This window comes from Peromyscus leucopus, chromosome 14, assembly GCF_004664715.2.
Source record: "Peromyscus leucopus breed LL Stock chromosome 14, UCI_PerLeu_2.1, whole genome shotgun sequence".
Taxonomy (NCBI): Eukaryota; Metazoa; Chordata; class Mammalia; order Rodentia; family Cricetidae; genus Peromyscus; species Peromyscus leucopus.
In genome coordinates, this window is record NC_051075.1 from 23,883,318 (window position 1) to 23,903,985 (window position 20,668).

Sequence of the window (20,668 nt, forward strand, 5' to 3'; positions counted from 1 at the left end):
TAGGTGCTGGGATTAAAGGTATGCACTACTATGCCTAGCCTGAAGTGTTTTATATTTTAAAATAATAATTTGAGAATGAGAAGGCAAAAAAAGAAACCAACCATTATAATAAAAATGCAGTTTCTCATAAATGGGTTGATAAAAAAATCCTAAAATGCCTACATAAAATACAAACACTGTTTCCTTTGCTGCTTCCCTCATATTCACATTCTTAACTATAATTCTTACTTGCATATATCTGTAGAGTCCTGAGTTCCTAAAGCATATAATGAAGACCCAATTCTATTGTAATCATCAGCAGCACCTATGGAGAAAGTTTGAAGAATTAAAAATCAAGATTTAATAATATATTACTTGTTGATTTAAAAATATTTACTGATTACCTATCTACAAAATAAGAGATACCCCGCCGTAAAGGAAATGGTACAGGCAGCTGTAATGCAATGCAGTGGACACACCAGACATGTGAAAACTCTGCTTTAGAAGCCTGCAATGTTGCCTAAGTTGGAGAAGACTATGGAAATTGAAGAGTGAACTGAAGCGTGTAGGATGAGAAAATCTTCACCAGCGAAGAGTGCACACACTGACTGACTAAAGGAAGCAGCGCAGAGAAGATCCCAGGCATAAAACAGCACTCAGAGCAGTGGGACTCGGTACTGTTGGAAACGAAGGGGAGTGGATGAAGACAGAAAAACTGCAAACATGTTGGAGGTCAAGGTCTTGCAAACCAAAAGAGTTTGGGTCTGTGGGACAGATATCAATAAATACTTTTTTTTTTTCTGAGACAGGGTTTCTCTCTGTGTGGTTTTTGGAGCCTGTCCTGGATCTTGCTCTGTAGACCAGGCTGGCCTCAAATTTACAGAGACCCGCCTGGCTCTCCCTCCGAGTGCTGGGATTAAAGGCGTGCGCCACCCCCGGCCCAGATATCAATAATTATTTAAGACATATGGTGGCAAAAATCAACCTAAAAAGGATTCTAGCGCCCCTCCACCCCCAAAATCTGCTATCTCCAGTCTGAAAGCGGAAAGACAGAGAAGGCAGAGTGACCGACCAGGAAACTGCTACAATAACCTGGTAACTGATACTAGCAAAGCTGCCAGTCACTGAGGAGGCCCGACAGGCGGGAATATCAACAGACTTGACAGACACAGGGGACACTCACAAATGACAGCCCCTTTATTCAGATGCTACAGGACAAAAGACTCCACTTCAGCACGACTCTCAGGATTTACCCACAGGCAGCTCACCTGATGAGGGAGGACTATAGTGCAACATGGAACCCATCCTTAGGACCTTGGGTATGTCAGCTTGGAATACATTTGGTTCCAAAGAAGACACTTGTGGGGGCCTGAGTGTCACAGACCAGAATTTAAGAACCACTATTCTAAAATTCAGACTTTTATCAACTGTAAGTAACATGTCAACTTAACAATTATCTCAACTAAAACGTAAGTTGGGGGTTCAGGCAGAGAGATGTTACTCAGTGGATAACAGAGTAACTCACCTCAGTGGTTAAGAGCATCTGCTGTTCTGGTAGAGGACCTGGGTTTGATTCCCTGCACCCACATCAGGTGGCTCACAACCACCTATAACTAGCTCCAGAGGATCTGATGCCTCTTTCTGGCCTCCATGGTGCACACACACATATGATGAGGCATGCACACAAATACACATAAAACAAATCTTTTCCTGTTTTTTCGAGACAGGGTCTCTCTCCAGAGCCCTGACTGTCCTGGAACTCATTATGTAGACCAGGCTGGCCTCGAACTCAGAGGATCTGCCTGCCCCTGCCTTCAGAGTGCTGGGATTAAAGACCTGTCACCATGTCCAGCAAAACAAACAATCTTCAAAACAGTTTTACCACAGAAGTCTTACTTTTGTGAGATCTTGTCATCCTGTCAGATTTCGCAGACGCGTCCTTGACTCGGTTATGATATTCTAAAAGGAATGTTCGTTCATGCTCAAAGAAGTCGTCTACGTCCTGCAGGATGAGGAACACACACATGCTCTATGTGACATGAAACCTTGACATCATTATAGAAACTTCATCAGGAAAGGAGTACAACTCCCTTCCAGCACTCAGGCTTTACACTGACCTCGCCCACGCAGTCAGACTTTAGCAGACAAGCCTGTGGTTTACAGGTGAAGGCTAGAGTGCCCTGTGTGTTTATCCTGAAACAGGAACTGGCCTGTGCTCTGCTGCTACAAACACAGCTGCCAGGAGGCAGCAAATGCTTCTGAGGAAAAGCGAGAAATGCTTGCGTATCGACAAACGAAAAACCTGTTTTCCTGGCCCATTCTGCATTTCAGGGACCACCTAGCCTAACTAACTGCTCAGATGAACTCAGCCAAATGAGCCTCTTGGGAGCAATGATGCCGGTAACCACCATTTTCAATCCTTTTTAAAATTTTAAACATGTATTTATTTTAATTTTGTATGTATTGGTGTTTTGCTTGCATGTACGTCTGCCCACCACCTGTGTACCTAGTGTCTACAGGACAGAAGAGGGTCGTGAGATCCCCTGAAACTGACCACATGGATATTGAGGCTCAAACCTGGGTCCTCTGGAAGAGCAGCCAGTGATCTTAATCACCGAACGAACCATTTCTCCAGCCCTCAATCTCTTCTTGAAATTAAGCTAGACTTACGTTTAAAAAAAAAAAAAAAAAAAAATGGGCGTTGGTGGCGCACGCCTTTAATCCCAGCACTCGGGAGGCAGAGGCAGGCGGATCTCTGTGAGATCGAGGCCAGCCTGGGCTACAGACTGAGTTCCAGGACAGGCACAAAGCTACACAGAGAAACCCTGTCTCGGAAAACCAAACAACAACAACAAAAACACTAATAGTGCTTTCTAGCAACTGTTCTTTGAAAGTGTTGCTGATATAATTTATGTTTTATAGCAACAGACTGCGCAGCAAGTCTGCACTAGAAAAGTGCCATTTCACATCGCTTTAAACGTGTCAGTCTTCTTAACCACAGATGGGGGAAATGCTGCTAACTTGCAGGGTTATAATGAAGACTGTAATCAAAATCTACAAATGAATATATTGCACATGTTAAAAGTGTCCGTTGATTATGAAAATCACACCCAATAGTGGTTTACATTTACTAGCTACGGAAATGTGAGCTATCCATGCGCAGCCACACCAGAGAGAAGACCGAGTTCCTTGTCGCTGGAGAGCGGCTGGCACCTGGACTGTCCACACAAGCTTAAGTTAAATAGCACACACAGGCTTTCCTGCAGATCCAGAGCAGCAGTAACAATGAAACAGAAGCACTATGCACCTTTCTTAACAGGTGCTGATATTGTAACACTGACCAAGAAAGGCACCAGCTGAGTAAACTCTCATACCATTTAAAAAGCACCATTAAGGAAAAAAGTTACTATTCATATTTTCATCCACCAGGCGGTGGTGGCGCACACCTTTAGTCCAGCACTTGGAAAGCAGAGGCAGAGAGATCTCTCTGTGAGTTCGAGGTCAGCCTGGTCTACAGAGCGAGTTCCAGGACAAACAGCTAGAGCTGTTACACAGAGAAACATTGTCTCAAACAAAAAAATGAAGAAAAAAAAAAAATCTTTTCGCACATACTTCATTTCATTTTTCCCATAATCCTGTGAACCAAGTGATATTACTTCATTTTGAAGATGAAAAAACAGTTTTTCTCAACATCATACATTTACCCAAAGACACTCGCAACATCTCAGCTGCGATCTGACTAGATCCAATCCCAGGCCTACCCCAGCATTTGCAAGCAAGGCCAGGCACTCAGAGGCAGCCCACCCTGCGGCCCTCATCTTTAGTCCTAGAATCTGAGGCCCCTGCCTGTGCCTCTCTCTGAGTTCCCGGCCAACCAGGGCTACACAGTAACACCTAATTTACAAAACAAAAAGTATGTATTTTCAACTAACACAGCTCAAGTATACACTTTACCTTTACTCCTGAAACAATCACTCCATCCGCTGATTTAACCATGTTTTTAAAAAAATCCTCGAGCTTTTCTTTTTTATTTTTTCCTCGAACACTCAACTGAAAAAAATAAAAAGACAATTTAAGTTAGCATTTTTGGAAGCTACAAACAGTAATACCTCTTTAACTCTTATTAACTCTTAAGACATTTAAATAGGATTTTTTTTTTTGGGGGGGGGGTTGAGACACGGTTTCTCTGTGCAACTTTAGAGCCTGGAACTCATTCTCTGGACCAGGCTGGCCTGGAACTCACAGACATCCTCCTGCCTCTGCCTCCCGAGTGCTGGGATTAAAATTGAAAGTAACCATTGCTGTGTATATCTCTAAGAGTGCCAACCATGGTAACACACACCTGGGACATAGAGCAAACAGGGATTCAAGGTCAAGATCAGCTACAAAGCAAGTTTGAGCACAGCCTGGATTACACAAGACTATCTCAGAAACCCTGAAACCTTTTCTTTTACATTTTAAAAGTGAAAGAGGAAACGAGCAGAAATACAAATGCTCAAGGTCACTCTCCAAGGTTCATGTGGTAAGGACCCACTTAATTTCACAAGATGATCTGATAATTCAGTTGCAAACAGTTCTCTCACCTTTCTCTGACAGAGAGTATATATACTAAAGTGGCAACCAAGCATTTAATCCAGAGCTGGGCATGGTGGCACACACCTTTAACCCCAGCACTGCAGAGGCAGAGTTCGAGGTGGTCCCCACAGGCTCCTGTATTGAGTGCTTGGAGAGTGGTACTGGGAGGTGAGGTCTTACTGGAGGAAGTGTGTCACGGGGGTGGACTCTGAGGTGTCAGAAGTTCAAGCCAGGCCAAGTGTCACTCTTTCTTCCTGCTGCCTGCTGCTCCAGATGGAGAACTCTCAGCTCCCTCTCCAGCACCATGTCTGCCTATACACTGCCATACTTCTCACCATGCCAATAATGGAATAAACCTCTGAACTGTAAGCCAGCCCCATTTAAATGTTTTCCTTTGTAAGAGGTGCTGCGGCCATGGTGTGTCTTCACAGCAAAAGAACCCTGACTAAGACAGGAACTGAGTAAAGCTGGGAGTGGGAGAGGCAGTCCCCCCCAGCGAAGAGCACACCAAGTGCTGTCCAGCGCCAAAAGGACAGCCCTGGAAACATACCTACAAGTAACAGTATACGGATTAACAGGTTATATCTACAAGTCTGTATGTGTATACAAATACAGACAGACACGCAATAACAATTAGTGATAGAAGAGGCTATGAGTTTGAAGGAGACTGGAGTGGGGTATATGGAAGGCTTGGAGGGAAGAAAGGGAAGGGAGAAATGTAATTAAATTATAATGTCAGCCGGGCGGTGGTGGCGCACGCCTTTAATCCCAGCACTCGGGAGGCAGAGCCAGGCGGATCTCTGTGAGTTCGAGGCCAGCTTGGGCTACCAAGTGAGTCCCAGGAAAGCCGCAAAGCTACACAGAGAAACCCTGTCTCGAAAAACCAAAAAAAAAAAAAAAAAAATTATAATGTCAAAAACAGACAAACAAAAAACCAAAACAGCCAGGTCATGGTGGTTCAAGCCTTTAATCCTAGCACTCAGGAGGCAGAGGCAGGCAGATCTCTGAGTTCAAGGTTAGCCTGGGCTACAGAGTGAGTTCCAGGATAGCCAGGGCTACACAGGGAAACACTCCGCAAAACAACAACAAAATCAACTAATATAGTAGTTTTTTTTTTTTTTTAAATAAAAAAAAATGGGCTAGGGTCTGGAGAGATGGCTCAGAGGTTAAGAGCACTGACTGCTCTTCCAGAGGACCCAAGTTCAATTCCCAGCAACCATATGGTGGCTTACAACCATCTGTAATGAGATCTGGTGCCCTCTTGTGGTGTGCAACATACATACAAACAGAACACTGTATACATAATAAATAAATCTTAAAAAAAAAATGGGCTAAAGAGATGGCTTAGCAGGCTCACAACCAAAAACATAGCAAACAACCAAAATAAAACAAATAAAAACCCCAGAAGTGAGGCAGGTGTGGTGGCACTGGAAGGCAGAGGCAGAAGATCTCTGTGAGTTCGAGGCCAGCTTGGTCTATATAATGGGTTCCAGAACTGAAGAGCTACATAGTGAAACCATCTCAAAAAATAAAGTAAAATAAAAATAAAAACTGAACTTGAAAGACCCTAGCCCTTCAGGCTTACACCCCCAAGCCTCAGGAAAAGAGAAACTTCAAGCACCAGGAAGTGAGAAACTAAAAATCTAGTTCCAAGGACAACCTGACTTAGCCATTGTTCAATCTCTCCTGCAGCCATATAACAATGTAAAGAGATTTCTGTTAAGAGATGTGCTCAACTGTGACTGGGATAGTTGCAGGTGTTCCAGGAAGGACCACTGTGACCTTTGTGTAAACTCCACTCCGGCCCTGATATCCCCCCCCTTGAGGTTTCAGGAAGAATGTACCTGTTGACGTAACTGTACCCCCTGTGATCACTCTGTGATCAGACCATGATCTTGTGAAACAAAATTGTATGGGAATTGTAATCTTATGGCTTTTGTGGGTTTTTCCTTTAAAAGCCCCCATGGGGCTGCAGTAAGATGCGGCTCTTGCTCTTAGGAGCAGAGTTTGCCCTTCTATATAGAAGCTTAAATAAAAACCTCTTGCTATTGCATCAACTGGACTGGGTCTGGGTTCTTGGGGCGCCCACTTGAGACCCTAAATTTTGGGGTCCAACAAACTACAGCCAGGCCTGATGGCGCACACTTTTAGGCTCAGCACTCTGGGAGGCAGAGGCTGGAGGATCTGTGAGTTAGAAGCCTGTCTGGTCTACAGAGCAAGATCCAGGACAGCTACACAGAGATATCCTGTCTTGAAAAAAAACAAAACAAAAAATATGCTGGAGTTGGGTATGATGGTACACCCCTTTATCCCAGCACTGAGGAGACAATCTGGTCAAGTCTCTATGTATAGAGTTCTAGACCAGCTATACATAGGGAGACCCTGCCCTTCCCCCCGCACCTCACCCCCAAAAAAGACCTGGGAGCTCATGAACCCAGGGCATCATATGCCAAGTGAGTGCCTATAACTGAGTTGTATCTCTTTTACAATTATTTACTTTTTGTTTTAGTTTCCCTGGCTGTCCTAGAACGCCCTCTGTAGACCAGGCTGCCTCAAACTCACAAAAGATCCACTTGCCTCTGCCTCCTGAGTGCTGGGATTAAAGGCATGTGCCAACATGCCCCTATCAATTATTTACTTCTTTAAAAAATATTTATTTTTATTTCATGTTCATTAGTGTTTTGCCTGCATGTATGTCTGTGTGAGGGTGTTAGATCCTCTGAAAGTGGAGCTACAGACAGTTATGAGTTGCCATATGGGTGCTGGGAATTGAAGCCAGGTCCTCTGGAAGAGCAGCTGGTGCTTTTTAACTGATGAGTCACCTCTCCAGCTTATAATTATTTATTCTTATAAGTATTTATAATATATAGAAAATTATATATTATATAATTAATGTACTGTATATAATTGATATATAATGTATCTTTTTAATTTTTTTATTTTGTTTCGTATTTTGTAAATAGGGTTTCTGTGTAGCCTTGGCTGTCCTGGAACTAGCTCAGGACAGTAGTAAATCAAGCTGACCTTGAACTCAAGAGATCTGCCTGCCTCTGTCTCCCCTTATTTTTTAATATTTATATACTTTACTTAAAAACAAACAGTACATGAGAGCCACTAAAACCGAGTATCATAATTAGCTTATCTACCCCTGAATTTATAAAAGGAAGTCCTTACATTGCAAAAATAAGCATTTGGATTTCCATTCATTGATATCACTAAACTTCGAAATACCTGATTATCAAACAATCTGGCCCAGGCCTGGACAGCTGGGGTTGGGTGTTCAGGGGAAAGGTCACGTGAAAAGGTTATAGGGAACAGGACTCATGCAGGTGTCTCTCCTCTCGGAGCCATATCACAGTCCCTGAGTTGACTGAGTATGAAAAAGTTTAAAAAGAAAGCCAGGCGGTTTAGAGTTCAGTCTAGTCCTGGTGTAATCTTAAGTACTAAGAGGGAGTATTAAGAGTTTGAAGGTAGCCTGAAATACAGACTTAAAAAGAAAAAAGTTTCTGGCCTGGGGATGTAGCTCAGTTCCCAGAGGCTAAATAAATCGACATGAACACTGGGCACAGTGGCACACGCCCACAGTCACAGCATTCATGAGGTGGGGGCAGGAGATCAGAAGTCCTGTGTCATCCAGGGCTGCACAGAGTTTGAGGAATCTGGGACACCTGGGCCTCTGTCTCAGAGAAATACAAAACAAAGTTGTGTATTTCAGGTTTTTGCATTATGAAAGTTCAATTTATAGCTTAATTTAACTGGTCCACTCAAGTTCTTTGCTTTACCACTAAAAATGTGACACTTTAGACTGCCTTGAAAAATCAAAGCATTTGGAGCAGTGAGCTGGCTCTGCCCTTTCTACGATTATAAAACTCTCGGTTCAGGCTACAAAAACCCAGGGCCTTGCTCATGCTAATCGAGTGCTATCTCCTCACCCTTCCAGACATCAGAGAAAACAATGCACAGCAACAACAGCTTCTACCACTGCAAACCAGTGGTCTGATACTTACATCTTGATTATACTCCAAGAAGACGTGGAAATTTAAATCTTTTCTCAAAATAGGATGTGCTGCCACACGACACAGGAACACCTCATGCATTGCGACCGTCTTCTTGAAAATTGCCAGATATTCACTAGAAACAACATAAAATTGAGTGAACAATGGCATCAACTAGAAGTTGTCCCGGCAATTATTCTCTGAAACATTCTAAATGTAAAAACCAGAAAGGCAAAGGCATAATTCATATCAACAAAGCTTTTAGCTGAACTGTTTAGTAAAAATATAAAGTTCGCCGGGCGGTGGTGGCGCACGCCTTTAATCCCAGCACTCGGGAGGCAGAGGCAGGCGGATCTCTGTGAGTTCTAGGCCAGCCTGATCTACAGAGTGAGTTCCAGGACAGGCACCAAAGCTACACAGAGAAACCCTGTCTCAAAAAAAACCATACATACATACATACATACATATATAAATAAATAAAATATATATAAAGTTCATTTCTGAAAAAGCCTCATGCTATGTTAGTATTTATTGTATCTAAATGTTAATATCTCAAGTCTTATAAACTTGATGTTGGGTCACTATTGGGGTATTTGTTTTTTAGCTCTAGAGAATTATTTGATACAACCATAACTCAATTTTTATATAATTATAGCCTTTACATACCTAACACAAAATAATACCTAATCTTGTTAATCATTATTTTCATATAGTAACCAAAGTATGTGAGAAAGACCAACCACAGAGCAACTATTTATGACCTTATAATGAAGAAATGTGTTGAAGTATGTTATCAATGACTCCCATACAGCAGCACAGGACAGCTGTGTGTGGGGCACTCAAGGAAAGAGCCTGGCAGTCTGGCTTCGACTTCATGCAAGAAGTGAACGTTTTACACAGCACACATCAGCGGCTCGGTGCTGGGAGGAGTTTGATCTCCGTGGGTCATCATTCAGTGCAGAGGGTGGAGGTAGCAGGAGGACCAGGCCAAGGCTCTCTCTAGCCAGGCCACAAAGAACCATCATCAGGGCCACCTGAAAACCAGGGCTTTCAGCAGGCATGCACTCTGCTAACGTCCAGCTCCGTCTTCTCTGAGACCGCTGCACCAGAACTGACAGAGTGTCCCTTTACACTTTGACAAAAACCTAGTCTGCTCACTTACCTTTCCAGTAACTTACTGAAATTCTGAAAACGGGGGACAGATGCTTGAAAACTAAAGAGAAGAGCGAGGGAAGTGCACAAAAGGAGAGGGGCCAGAAGAAGAGAAACGAGGGGACGAGAGGAGCGACGCCTCGGACAAGTCCCCGACACTGCTGAGGCCCTCGGGTGCTGTCACCTACATGACCTGCAGTCTCTGTCCGCTTTCTGAACTGTGTGTGTGTGTGTGTGTGCGCGCGCGCGCGCGCGCGCGCACGCTCTCCCGTCCCACCTCATGTGGGATCCGGGGACTCAACTCAAGTGCTCTGCCTGCTGAGCAATCCCATTCCCAGCAATGCTGACGGTGTATCTCTGATCTATACTTCCTCCTTTTATTTTTTGTTTTGTTTGTTTGTTTTTCAAGACAGGGTTCTCTGTGAAACAGTCCTGGCTGTCCTGGAACTCGCTCTATAGACCAGGCTGGCTTCAAACTCACAAGAGATTCTCCTGCCTCTGCCTCCCAAAGGCTGGGATTAAAGGTGTGTGGCCACCACCACCACCACCTGGCTACTTTTCCCTTTGTTTATTTACACTGGCTTTGAGGACTTAGCCTGGGTTTTTCAGTCACTCCAGTGAAACGGTTAAGGAATGGTGTCAGAGAGCTCAAACAGGCACCAAACAAGCAGTGAACAGGACTAACAGGACCCGTCACGTACGCCTCCAGCTCCTGCTTCATCTTCGTGAACTCCTCCTTTGTCATCGACCCTTCCCCTTCTCCAAGCTTCTGCAGTTTTTCCCGGGAAGCATCAAAATCAGGTCTCGGTGGTGCTGGTGGGATCTATAATAAAACCAAAAACTCACTTTTTTTAACATTTGTTTTTAGGCACACACACACACACGCCCAAGCATGCACAGTGGTCAGGCCTCGGATCCCCCCTTCCATCACGTGAGACGCAGGAATCAAACTCTTCGGGCCTGGTGGCAGACACGGTTGTACCTGGCAAGCCGTTTTGCCAGCCTACTTCACGTTTTCAGCACTGTACCACACCATCTGAAGACGGTGGCTCCTGTACTCAGGAGGCGGAAGTACATGGCTGCTAACTTGAGACCAACCTGGCCTACCTAATACTGGAGGACAGCCTTAATTACAAAGTGAACTCCTGACTCAAACTAAACAAAACACAACAGTGAATGGATAATGCCAAAGTACAGCAAATGAATTGAGCACCAGATACTCAAATACCAAATACTCAAATACTCAAATACCAAAACTGTGATTAGAAAACTTCACTAGTTTTAGAAACTAAGATCTGTGGGTTCCTGCATACCAATGAAGAAATAGAGTATAACATTATTTTATCAGCTTGTGGCAGAGGCCGCAGCAAAGCCTCACCCCTCCAAGTGCCCAGCTCCCACAATACTGTTTGTTGGGGGGGGGGCGGGGGGCGGAGGGGCCGACAACGACAACGACATTAGGATGGTTCTTAAGGAGAGGAGAGATGCCCAGGGGTAAAAGCACCACAGCACAAAGCCTGATGACCTGGATTTCTGTCCTACGCATAGGCCAGACACAGTGGCACATGTCTGCAATCCCATGGACATGCTCCACAAACAAATAGGTACACACACATTAAAATAAGTACTAAAAGTCAGGCGGTGGTGGCTCACGCCTTTAATCCCGGCACTTGGTAGACATAGGCAGAGGCAGGCGGATCTCTGTGAGTTTGAAGCCAGCCTGGTCTACAGAGTGAGTTCCAGAACAGACTCCAAAGTGACAGAGAAAACCTGTCTTGAAAAACAAAACAAACAAACAAACAAAAATATTAAAAATTTAAAAAAGTTTATAAGACACTTCTAGCCAGGCGTAGTGGTGTGCAACTTTAATCCTAGAAAGTGGGGAAAGTCAGAATTAGAATGCAAAAAGACGACTATGTTATTGGTCATTCACCAAAATCTGAGCTACAGAAAGGAAACACATGACTCAGGGGGTGCTGGCCTCAAGATGAAGACACAGTCAGGCCATGATGACCTCAGGAAAATCATAAATTTCAGGACTCTGGCCGTGCTCAACAGCTGAGAAGAATAACCACTTACTACTGATTACAATATCTTAAGGAGCCTTCTACACTCCAGTTTCTGTCCACTCAAGCATCCCAAACCAGTACAGTTTGTAACATTCCTCAATTAATCACCTACTCCAATACTAATTATCCATGTTTAGAAGGGCTCGGGCCTGTAACCCTAGCACTTGAGAGGCAGAATCAAGACTGTTGCAGGTTCAAGGTCAGCCTGGACTACACACTAAACAGTGAGTTCCAGACCATGAAAGGGCTAGACAATACAGCTAGACTCTATTTTGAATAAACAAAAAGAATTCAAGGTTAAGCAAAAAAGTTTAACATTTTCAAAGTAAGAAAAGACAACTCGGGATGAAAGGTGGTAGGCCGGGGATGAAGAGATGGCTCAGCGGTTAAGAGCACTGATTGTTCTTCCAGAGGACCAGGGTTCAATTCCCAGCACCCACATGGCAGCTCACAACTGTCTGTAACTCCAATGCAGGCAAAACACCAATGCACATGAAATACAATAAATAAATTTAAAAATTAAAAAAAAAGGTGGTAGGCCAATGCCTCACAATTGGTGTTTTTACAAATCACATCAGTTACTAAAAATGCTAAACAAAACCACATGGGTTTCTAAAATGTTCTTAGAAAATGAAACCCCAGGCTAGAAAGATGATTATCAGTAAAGACACACAGAGTTCTTGCAGAGGAGCCAAGATCAGTTCCTAACACTGTTGGGTGGCTCACAACCACCTGTAACTCCAACTCCAGGGACATCTGCTGCCTCTGGCCTCCACAGGCACCTGTACTAACATGCACACACCCACACACAGGCACATACATACATACATAATTTAAATAAGAGCTGGAGATGGCGCAGCAGTTGGGTGCTCTTCCACAGACCCCTAGTTTGGTTCCTAGCACCCATGCCAGGCAGCTCATAAACGTCCTGTTAGTCCAACTCCACAGTATCTCTTCTGGCCTGGGTGAGCAACTCCACTCACACACCTAGATGCATGCGCATTAAAAAAAGAAAAAAATTCTTAACAAGAAAAGGAAACCTAATACTTACAATGTAACCTGCATAGTCTTCATTTTCAACGAAGGAATCATGTAGCCAGATAAATTCCTCATGTTGTCGAACGACTGAAAATTCATTTTGTTTAAAATTTGGCAATGAACTCTGCAAAGACAGCAATTTTCCTGAATAAAAGTAAAGTTATCCTCGGATCTTTGAAAAAAAAGTCACTTAAGGTTATACTATTGGCTGGTGTAGTGGCACTCACACAGAAGACAGGCAGATCTCTGGGAGCTGAGGCCAGCCTGGTCTACAAAGTGAGTTCCAGGCCAGCCAGAGCTACGTAGTGAGATAGACAGACAGACATAGACACACATACACACATACTCACTCACACACGAACCTAGAAATTAAAATTATATGTAGGTTCTGTGTTAACTCCTAAAATCATAATTAACTTCTCCAGCCTGATCTACATAGTCAGTTCCCAGACAGGAAGAACTACATATTTAAAAAAAAAAAGAAAGGCCAAACAAAGAAAAAAACAAAAAGTAACTTCCCTAAATTTGTTTGTTAAAGAATCAGTCAATTAAAACCTATGCCTCTTTCCAATACATTCGAAATTTAAGTTTGGCAACAACTAAATCAAAACCAATCAACACGTCACACAAGTGTCAGCATTTCTAAAAGAACACCAAATACAAAGCCCCACTTTACCTTGGTGTGAACAGTGAATTTGACTTTATCCCGTTCACTGAGAGCATCCGAAATGTCCACTTGCAGGGCGGCGTCGCTCTGAAGATCTACATTGATTGCTTTAAGCTAAAAGAAAAAGCACAGTGTAAAGAAAGTTTCTAGTTTATGTGCATGTGTGTGTGTGCTTGAGCGTGCGTATGTGCATCGTGTGCATGAAGGGGCCCGAGGGTCAGAAGAGGGTGTAGGATCCCCTGGAACTGCCACGTGGGTGCTGGGAACTGAACTAGGGTCCTGCACAAGAGCAGTCAGTGGTCTTAACCGATGAGCCATCTTTACAGTCCCCTTTTCTTTTTTAAGACAGATAGGTTGGCCTCAAACTTGTGACCCTCCTGTCTCTGCCTTCTGAGGGTGGGAATTAAAGGCATGTATCAGGAAACCTGGCCCTGTCTACTTTTATGTAATTCCATTCTTCTTCACAACAAAACAACACAAAAGCGTAACAGAGAGATCAGGGTATGAACTCTCTCTCCTATGGTCCCAGCACTCAGGAGGCTGAGGCAGAATGATAAACACAAGACCAGTTTGGACTACACAGTTAGACCCCATCTTAACCTCCACCATCAAAAATATAAGGAATTGCCAGGTGGTGGTGGCCCATGACTTTAATCCCAGCACTAGGGAGGTAGAGTCAGGCGGATCTCTATGAGTTAGAGGCCAGCCTGGTCTACAGAGTGAGATCCAGGACAGGCACCAAAAACTACACAGAGAAACCCTGTGTCGAAAAACAAAAACAAACAGACAAAAAAAAGTAAGGAATCTTTTTACTTTATAGTTTTGTTTTTTAACTAATGTACAAGGCACTTTTAAAATAATTACTGTGGCAGGCTGGCTAATGGCTCCTAAAAGTATCTCCATCTAAACCTGCAATCTGTGAATGGGCCTTATGTAGCCAAGAGGCCTTTGCATATTTGATTCAATTTAGAGTTCTGAGATGCGATTATCCTAGCTCAACTAGGTATACCTTAAAACTTTAAGACCAAAACAGGCAGGGTGGGCCCAGCACCCTGGAGGCAGAAGCGGGTGGAGCTCTGTAAATTAGAGGCAGCCTGATCTACAGAGCAAGTTTCAAGCCAGCCAGGACTACACTGAGACACTGTCTCCAAACAGGACCAACTAGTTCAACTGAGAGAAGGTATACAACTGCACAGATCGGAGCACCACAGCCACCAGTGAGGACTGCTGCTGCTGCTTCCAAGCTGAAAGAGAAAGGACAAGACCCCACAGGACTCTGGAGGGATGATACCTGGGTTAATGCTGATTATTTTATTTATATGTTTTATGTATGAGTGCTCTGCACATATCCCTGCACCAGATCTCATTACAGATGGTTGTGAGCCACCATGTGGGTGCTGGGAATTGAACTCAGGACCTCTGGAAGAGCAGCCACTGCTCTTAGCTGCCGAGTCATCTCTCAGCTCCTAATGCTGATTTCTTTTTCTTTCTTTTTCTTTTTTAAGTGGAATGCTTAGATTCTTTTTTTTAAGGACTTTTTTTTAAAGATTTATTTATTTATTATGTATACAGTGTTCTGTTTGCATGTATGACTGCAGGCCAGAAGAGGGCACCAGATCTCTTTACAGGTGGCTGTGAGTCACCACGTGGTTGCTGGGAATTGAACTCAGGACCTTTGGAAGGGCAGTCAGTGCTCTTAACCACTGAGCCATCTCTCCAGCCCTAATGCTGATTTCTAACTTGCAGAATTATGAGAATTAATTGCTGTTGTTCTAACCCATTTGTGCTAATTCATTGCAACACCCAGAGAAACCAGTACATCAATCATACAGTTTTTGGAATAACTTTACATTTTCTATTTTGTGCCCTTTTTTTGTTTTCGGCATGCACACACTGGCACAAGCAAGCACAAGCTGGGGGTGAGTGGAGTAGTGTTAGGGTTGATCTTTGCACATGGCAAGCATGTGCTCGACTGCTGAGCTACACCCCAGCTCACATTTCCTCATCTGTCATGTATGCACTGCCTAGATTAGCATTTCCCAAACACAACTGATAAGAATCAACCTGACCAGATGTGGTGGTAAACATCTGTAATCCCACAAGCAGAAGGTACAACAGCAGTGAGTTTGAGGCCAGCTTAGGTTACACACTGAGCAATGGGCCAGCCTGAGCTACGTGCCAGACCCTGCCCCAGAAAACAAAGATTACTCTAGATTATTAAAGCAATTTTTTTCTTTCCCTTCCCCTTCTTTCTATACCAAATACAATGACCTCCCCCTTTATCCCACAACTCTTGGGTTTTCCTTGTTTGCTCTGAGACGAGGTTTCACTTTACAGTCCAGGCTGACCTTGAATTCAAGGGCTCCTGAGTGCTGGCATTTACAGGTATGATGGAATTATACAATTCACCACCATGCTCAGCTAGCATTTGTTGTTTCTGATTCTATCTCTATAAATACCCATTTATCACACAATGCACTTTTATCTAGAGCAGAGGTTCTCAACCTTCCTAATGCTGCGACCCTTTAACACAGCTCCTCTAGCTGTGACCCCAACCATAACAGTATTCTGTTGCTACTTCATAACTGTAATTTGCTGCTGCTATGAATCATAATGTAAATATCTGTGTTTTCCAATGGTCCTAGGCCACCCCTGTGAAAGGGTCACTTGACCCCCAAAGGGTCGCAAACCACAGGTTGATAAATGATGATTTAGTCCATGATTCATTTTTTTTCTTCTTTTAAGACTGGGTTTCTCTGTGTAGTTTTGGCTGTCCTGGAACTCACTCTGTAGACCAAGCTGGCCCGAACGCACAGAGATCTGCCTGCCTCTGCCTTCCCAGTGCTGGGATTAAAGGCGTGCACCACCACCACCACCACCACCACCACCACCACCACCACACCACCACCACCACCACACCATCACCACCACCATCACCACCACCACCACCACCACCACCACCACCACCTGACTCAAATTTTTAAATACAATTTACATATAATATGCAAGTCAAAATTAATTTGAAGTTTTAACAAACACACATGTTGCAAATGCCAAACTGAGATAATGGACATTTCTATCACTTCCAGAGTCCCTTTGTGCCCCTTTAACAAACTTAACTTTCCTGCTTTTAGTTCTTGAGTGTGGCTTATGCAGATGTACGGTAATGCTTGTGTTGTGAAGGAAAAATGTCCAGTGTCATCCTGTTACTCTCCACCATATTTTGTTTTGCATGAGATAAGGTATCACTGTATAGCCCTGGCTACATTGGAACTTACAATGTAGATCAGGCTGCCCTCTCCCTCCCAAGACTAGGGTTAAAGGAGTATGACACCATGCCCAGCTCGTCATACTTTTTGCGACAGCATCTCAAACCTGAAGCTGGCAGTTTCAGCTAGCCTGGACGGTCAACCACTTCCTGGGATCTGCCTGTGTCCACCTCCCCAATGCTGAGTCACAAACATATACTGCCATATCCAACCTGTTTTCATCAGCAGGCTCTGGGGATCAGAATCGAGATCCTCACGCTTATACAGCAAGCATTTCATCCAGTGAGTCGTTCCCAGCCCTAGTTCTTAATCCCTAACTGTAATGTGACTTCTCTCTTGTATCCCTTACTTAAAGCATATTACACTTACTATTGCCTTACTAGTGATTAAGTCAACCCACCATGTCTTTTTCATCTTAAAATCAGAGTTCACTACCCGTTCCAAAAACAAAACCTAGTTCTAGAGTTGATCGTAGAAAGTACATACCGCCAGGCAGTGGTGGCGCACGCCTTTGATCCCAGTACTTGGGAGGCAAAGGCAGGCGGATCTTTGTGAGTTCGAGGTCAACCTGGGTTACAGAGTGAGTTCCAGGAAAGGTGCAAAGCTACAGAGAGAAACTGTAAAAAGAAAAAAAGAGAGAGAGAGAGAGAGAGAGAGAGAGAGAGAGAGAGAGAGAGAGAGAGAAAGGGAAAAGAAACTATATACCAATTGGGTGGAGTACGCCTTTAATTCCAGCACTTAGGAGACAGAGGCAGGTGAATCTCTGAGTTCAGGGCCAGCCTCTGGTCCAGGGCTACACAGAGAAACCCTGTCTCAAAAAACCAAAAGAGGGGGTGGGGGGAGAACGAACCAATCTCCTTTCAGCTCTTCATGATACAAATGGAACACTCCTCACACTCTTTCATTTATGATATCATCAATACAAAATATCAACCAGAGTTCCTTCTGATGATTCTCCCTAGTCGGTTTCTACATCCACTTCACACCCCACAATTATTTCCCAGGACCTGAGCACATAGAAAAGTAGATATAAAGGATTATTTCGCTTGACAGTAAGTTGAACTTCACATACATAAGACTTTTTTCAAGTCCTGTAAATAATTACCAAGATATATAATGGAAAAGCCAGTCTCTAAAATAAAACTCCCCCTGCTTCCTGATCTCAGGTGGCAGTGTATTATAAAAAGAAATCACTCCCACATCAGCACAAAGTTTCACTGAAAGCTAATTTGCTAAACTGCTTCAATGGATTTTCTTTTCCTGGTTTTTGAGATAGGGTTTCTCTGTGTAGACCAGGCTGGCCTCAAACTCAGAGATCCACTTCCCTCTGCCTCCTGAGTGCTAGGATTAAGGCATGTACCATCACTACCCAGTGTATATTTTTATATTTTAATATACTGAAATAAATCTTTCAATTAATGACAAAACTGTATTTTAACTATATTATCATTTTTTGGTATTACACTGAAAAAAATTTCAATCACCTTCACTTAGATTTCGTAAAACATTATATTGTAAATTTAATGTCAATTGCATAAATTATAAAGATTTCCCAGGTAGACTCTTTTCCATTCTGGGAAAAAAAAAGTAACTTCAGAAGGTTTTATTAAGGGAAAGACTTAATGCAGGCAACCTGTGATCACCAGCATTTAATTAAATTTTTACAACTAGTGAGTTCAGTTTGAAGAACTTTCTAATTAGACTTTAACTGGTTTAATCTTTATTTGGACCAATAAACTTTGTACTTTTTTTAGTTGGAGACTTAAATAAGTTAAACATTTGTGTTGTTGTTCATAAGAAAGACAAGGACACAACATGTGTATTCAGCAACAAAGATATAGTATCGTTAAAAATAATCTAAGGTCCAGGGAGGTGGCACACATCTTTAATTCGAGCACTAGAGGCAGAACCAGGCAGTCTCTGGGAATTCCAGCCTGGTCTATGGAGCCAGCTCTGTCTCAGAAAGTACATACAAATAAGTAAGAACTGAAAGACCTTAGGCTGGAGAGGTGGTTCAGCCACTTAAGAGTAACTGCTGTTCTTCCAGAGGACAGGACAGGGATTTGATTTATAGCACCCACATACTGGCTAACAACCACTGATAACTCCAGCTACACACACACACACACACACACACACACACACACACACACACACACACACACACGTTACAATACTGATTAATCAATCATTTAAAGACCCTAAACCAGGTGTGGTGGTGCAGTCTCAGCTCTTGGAAGGTAGAGTCCTGAGTATCACAAGATCAAGGTCATCCTTATTTAAACAGGAAACTGAGGCCAGCCTGTGCTATGTAAGACCCTGCCTCAAAGCACCAGAACATGAAAAAGATGCTGACCAGTTGCTGGCTGGTTAATTCTCCACTTGTAACTGCTTAGACAAAAAGCTATTCACAGGCTCCTGAGACGGCTCAGTGCGTAGAGTTGTTCAGCCCGACGGCCTGAGTCTGACCCTGGAACTCACAGAGTGGAAGGAGGCTTCAGCAGGTTGTCATACACGTGTGCACACACAGGATAAATAAACATACAAAATTCAACCACTTTCTTTGCTAGAAAAGAACAGCAAACGTATAGAGGTGCATGAGAAAGAAGGGAAAATAACCAACTACTGCCATCTCCTGCTCGCTTCTTGCTTCTGCGCTGTCCTGCAATCTCTTCCTTACAGACCCACCACTACAATCTCCTTACACTAGACATCATTCCTGTGTTCAAAAGGGTTCCCGCTAGCTCAGAGAAGCCCACGTCCTTACAGTGGCCCACCAGCACCTCTAAACTCTCACCTGACTCTAACCCACTACCCCCTGGCTCACTGCACTTGGGAGGCAGAGGCAGGTGGATCTCTGTGAATTCCAGGCCAGCCTGGACTACAGAGCTAATTCTAAGATAGCCAAGGCTATACAAAGAAACTCTGTCTTGAAAACAAAAAAATAAATAAGTGAAATCCTTTAAAAATTAAACTAAGTGGGGTGTGGTGGTACATGCCTTTAATTCTACAACCAGGAGGTGGATCTCTGTAACCAGGAGGTAGATCTCTGTAAGTCTGATGCCAGCCTGGTCTACATTGCAAGTTCTAGGCCAGCCAAAGCTACAAAGACAGACTCTGTCTCAAAAAACCCAAAATAGGGGCTGGAGAGATGGCTCAATGGTTAAGAGCACTGGCTGCTCTTCCAGAGAACCCAGGTTCAATTCCCAGCACCCACATGGCAGCTCACAACTGTCTGTAAGTTCAGATCTCCAGGATCTGACACCTTCAGACCAATGCATATAAAAATAAAATTAAAATTAAAAATAAATAAATAAATAAAATAGAAATCGCCTTGTACATAAAAGTAGAGGGGAGGGGCTAGTGGGGTAGAGGAAGGGGATCATGGGAGTGAGTAGGGGTACGAGAGAGTGATGGATGGTAAATATGCTCAAAATACACTACATATATGTATCAAAATGTTATAATGTGGGGCACTTGCCACCAAGCCTGATGATCTGAGTTTGGTCCCCAGAACCTACATGGAGAAAACTGGCTGCTTCAAGTTGTTCTCTATTTCTACATGTACACCATTGTGTGAGTGTGCTTTCTTCCCTTACACAGAAAATAAATACATGTAATCTCTTTTTTAAAAAAGAAAGAAGGGCCAGGCATGGTGGTACACACTTTTAATCCCAGCACTCAGGAGGCAGATTTCTGAGTTTGAGGCCAGCCTGGTCTACAGAGTGAGTTCCAGGACAGCCAGGGCTACACAGAGCAACTCTGTCTCAAAAACAAAAAACAAAAAACAAAAAACAAAAAACAAGATAAGTAAAGAAATAAATAGATAAATAAACAAAAGAAGGGTCTGGAGAGATAGCTCAGCGGTTAAGAGCACTGGTTACTCTTACAGAGGGCCCAGGTTCAATTCCCAGCCTCCACATG

General features: G+C 43.4%; 1 protein-coding gene across 4 annotated transcripts in view; it reads right to left on the reverse strand.

The window, feature by feature from the left end:
- Positions 1-20,668, reverse strand: part of Snx6 (sorting nexin 6) — a 40,688-nt gene that overhangs the window by 11,067 nt on the left and 8,953 nt on the right. For 3 of the 4 annotated variants that reach the window (XM_028869705.2, XM_028869706.2, XM_028869707.2), the window contains 7 exons: positions 13,485-13,589; positions 12,822-12,932; positions 10,403-10,524; positions 8,562-8,685; positions 3,934-4,029; positions 1,876-1,981; positions 229-304 (listed from right to left, as the gene is read on the reverse strand). In XM_028869705.2, the coding sequence (XP_028725538.1) occupies positions 229-304; positions 1,876-1,981; positions 3,934-4,029; positions 8,562-8,685; positions 10,403-10,524; positions 12,822-12,932; positions 13,485-13,589 (740 nt within the window). The remainder of the gene's footprint in view (positions 1-228; positions 305-1,875; positions 1,982-3,933; positions 4,030-8,561; positions 8,686-10,402; positions 10,525-12,821; positions 12,933-13,484; positions 13,590-20,668) is intronic. The other variant, XM_037210548.1, reaches the window with a different exon arrangement.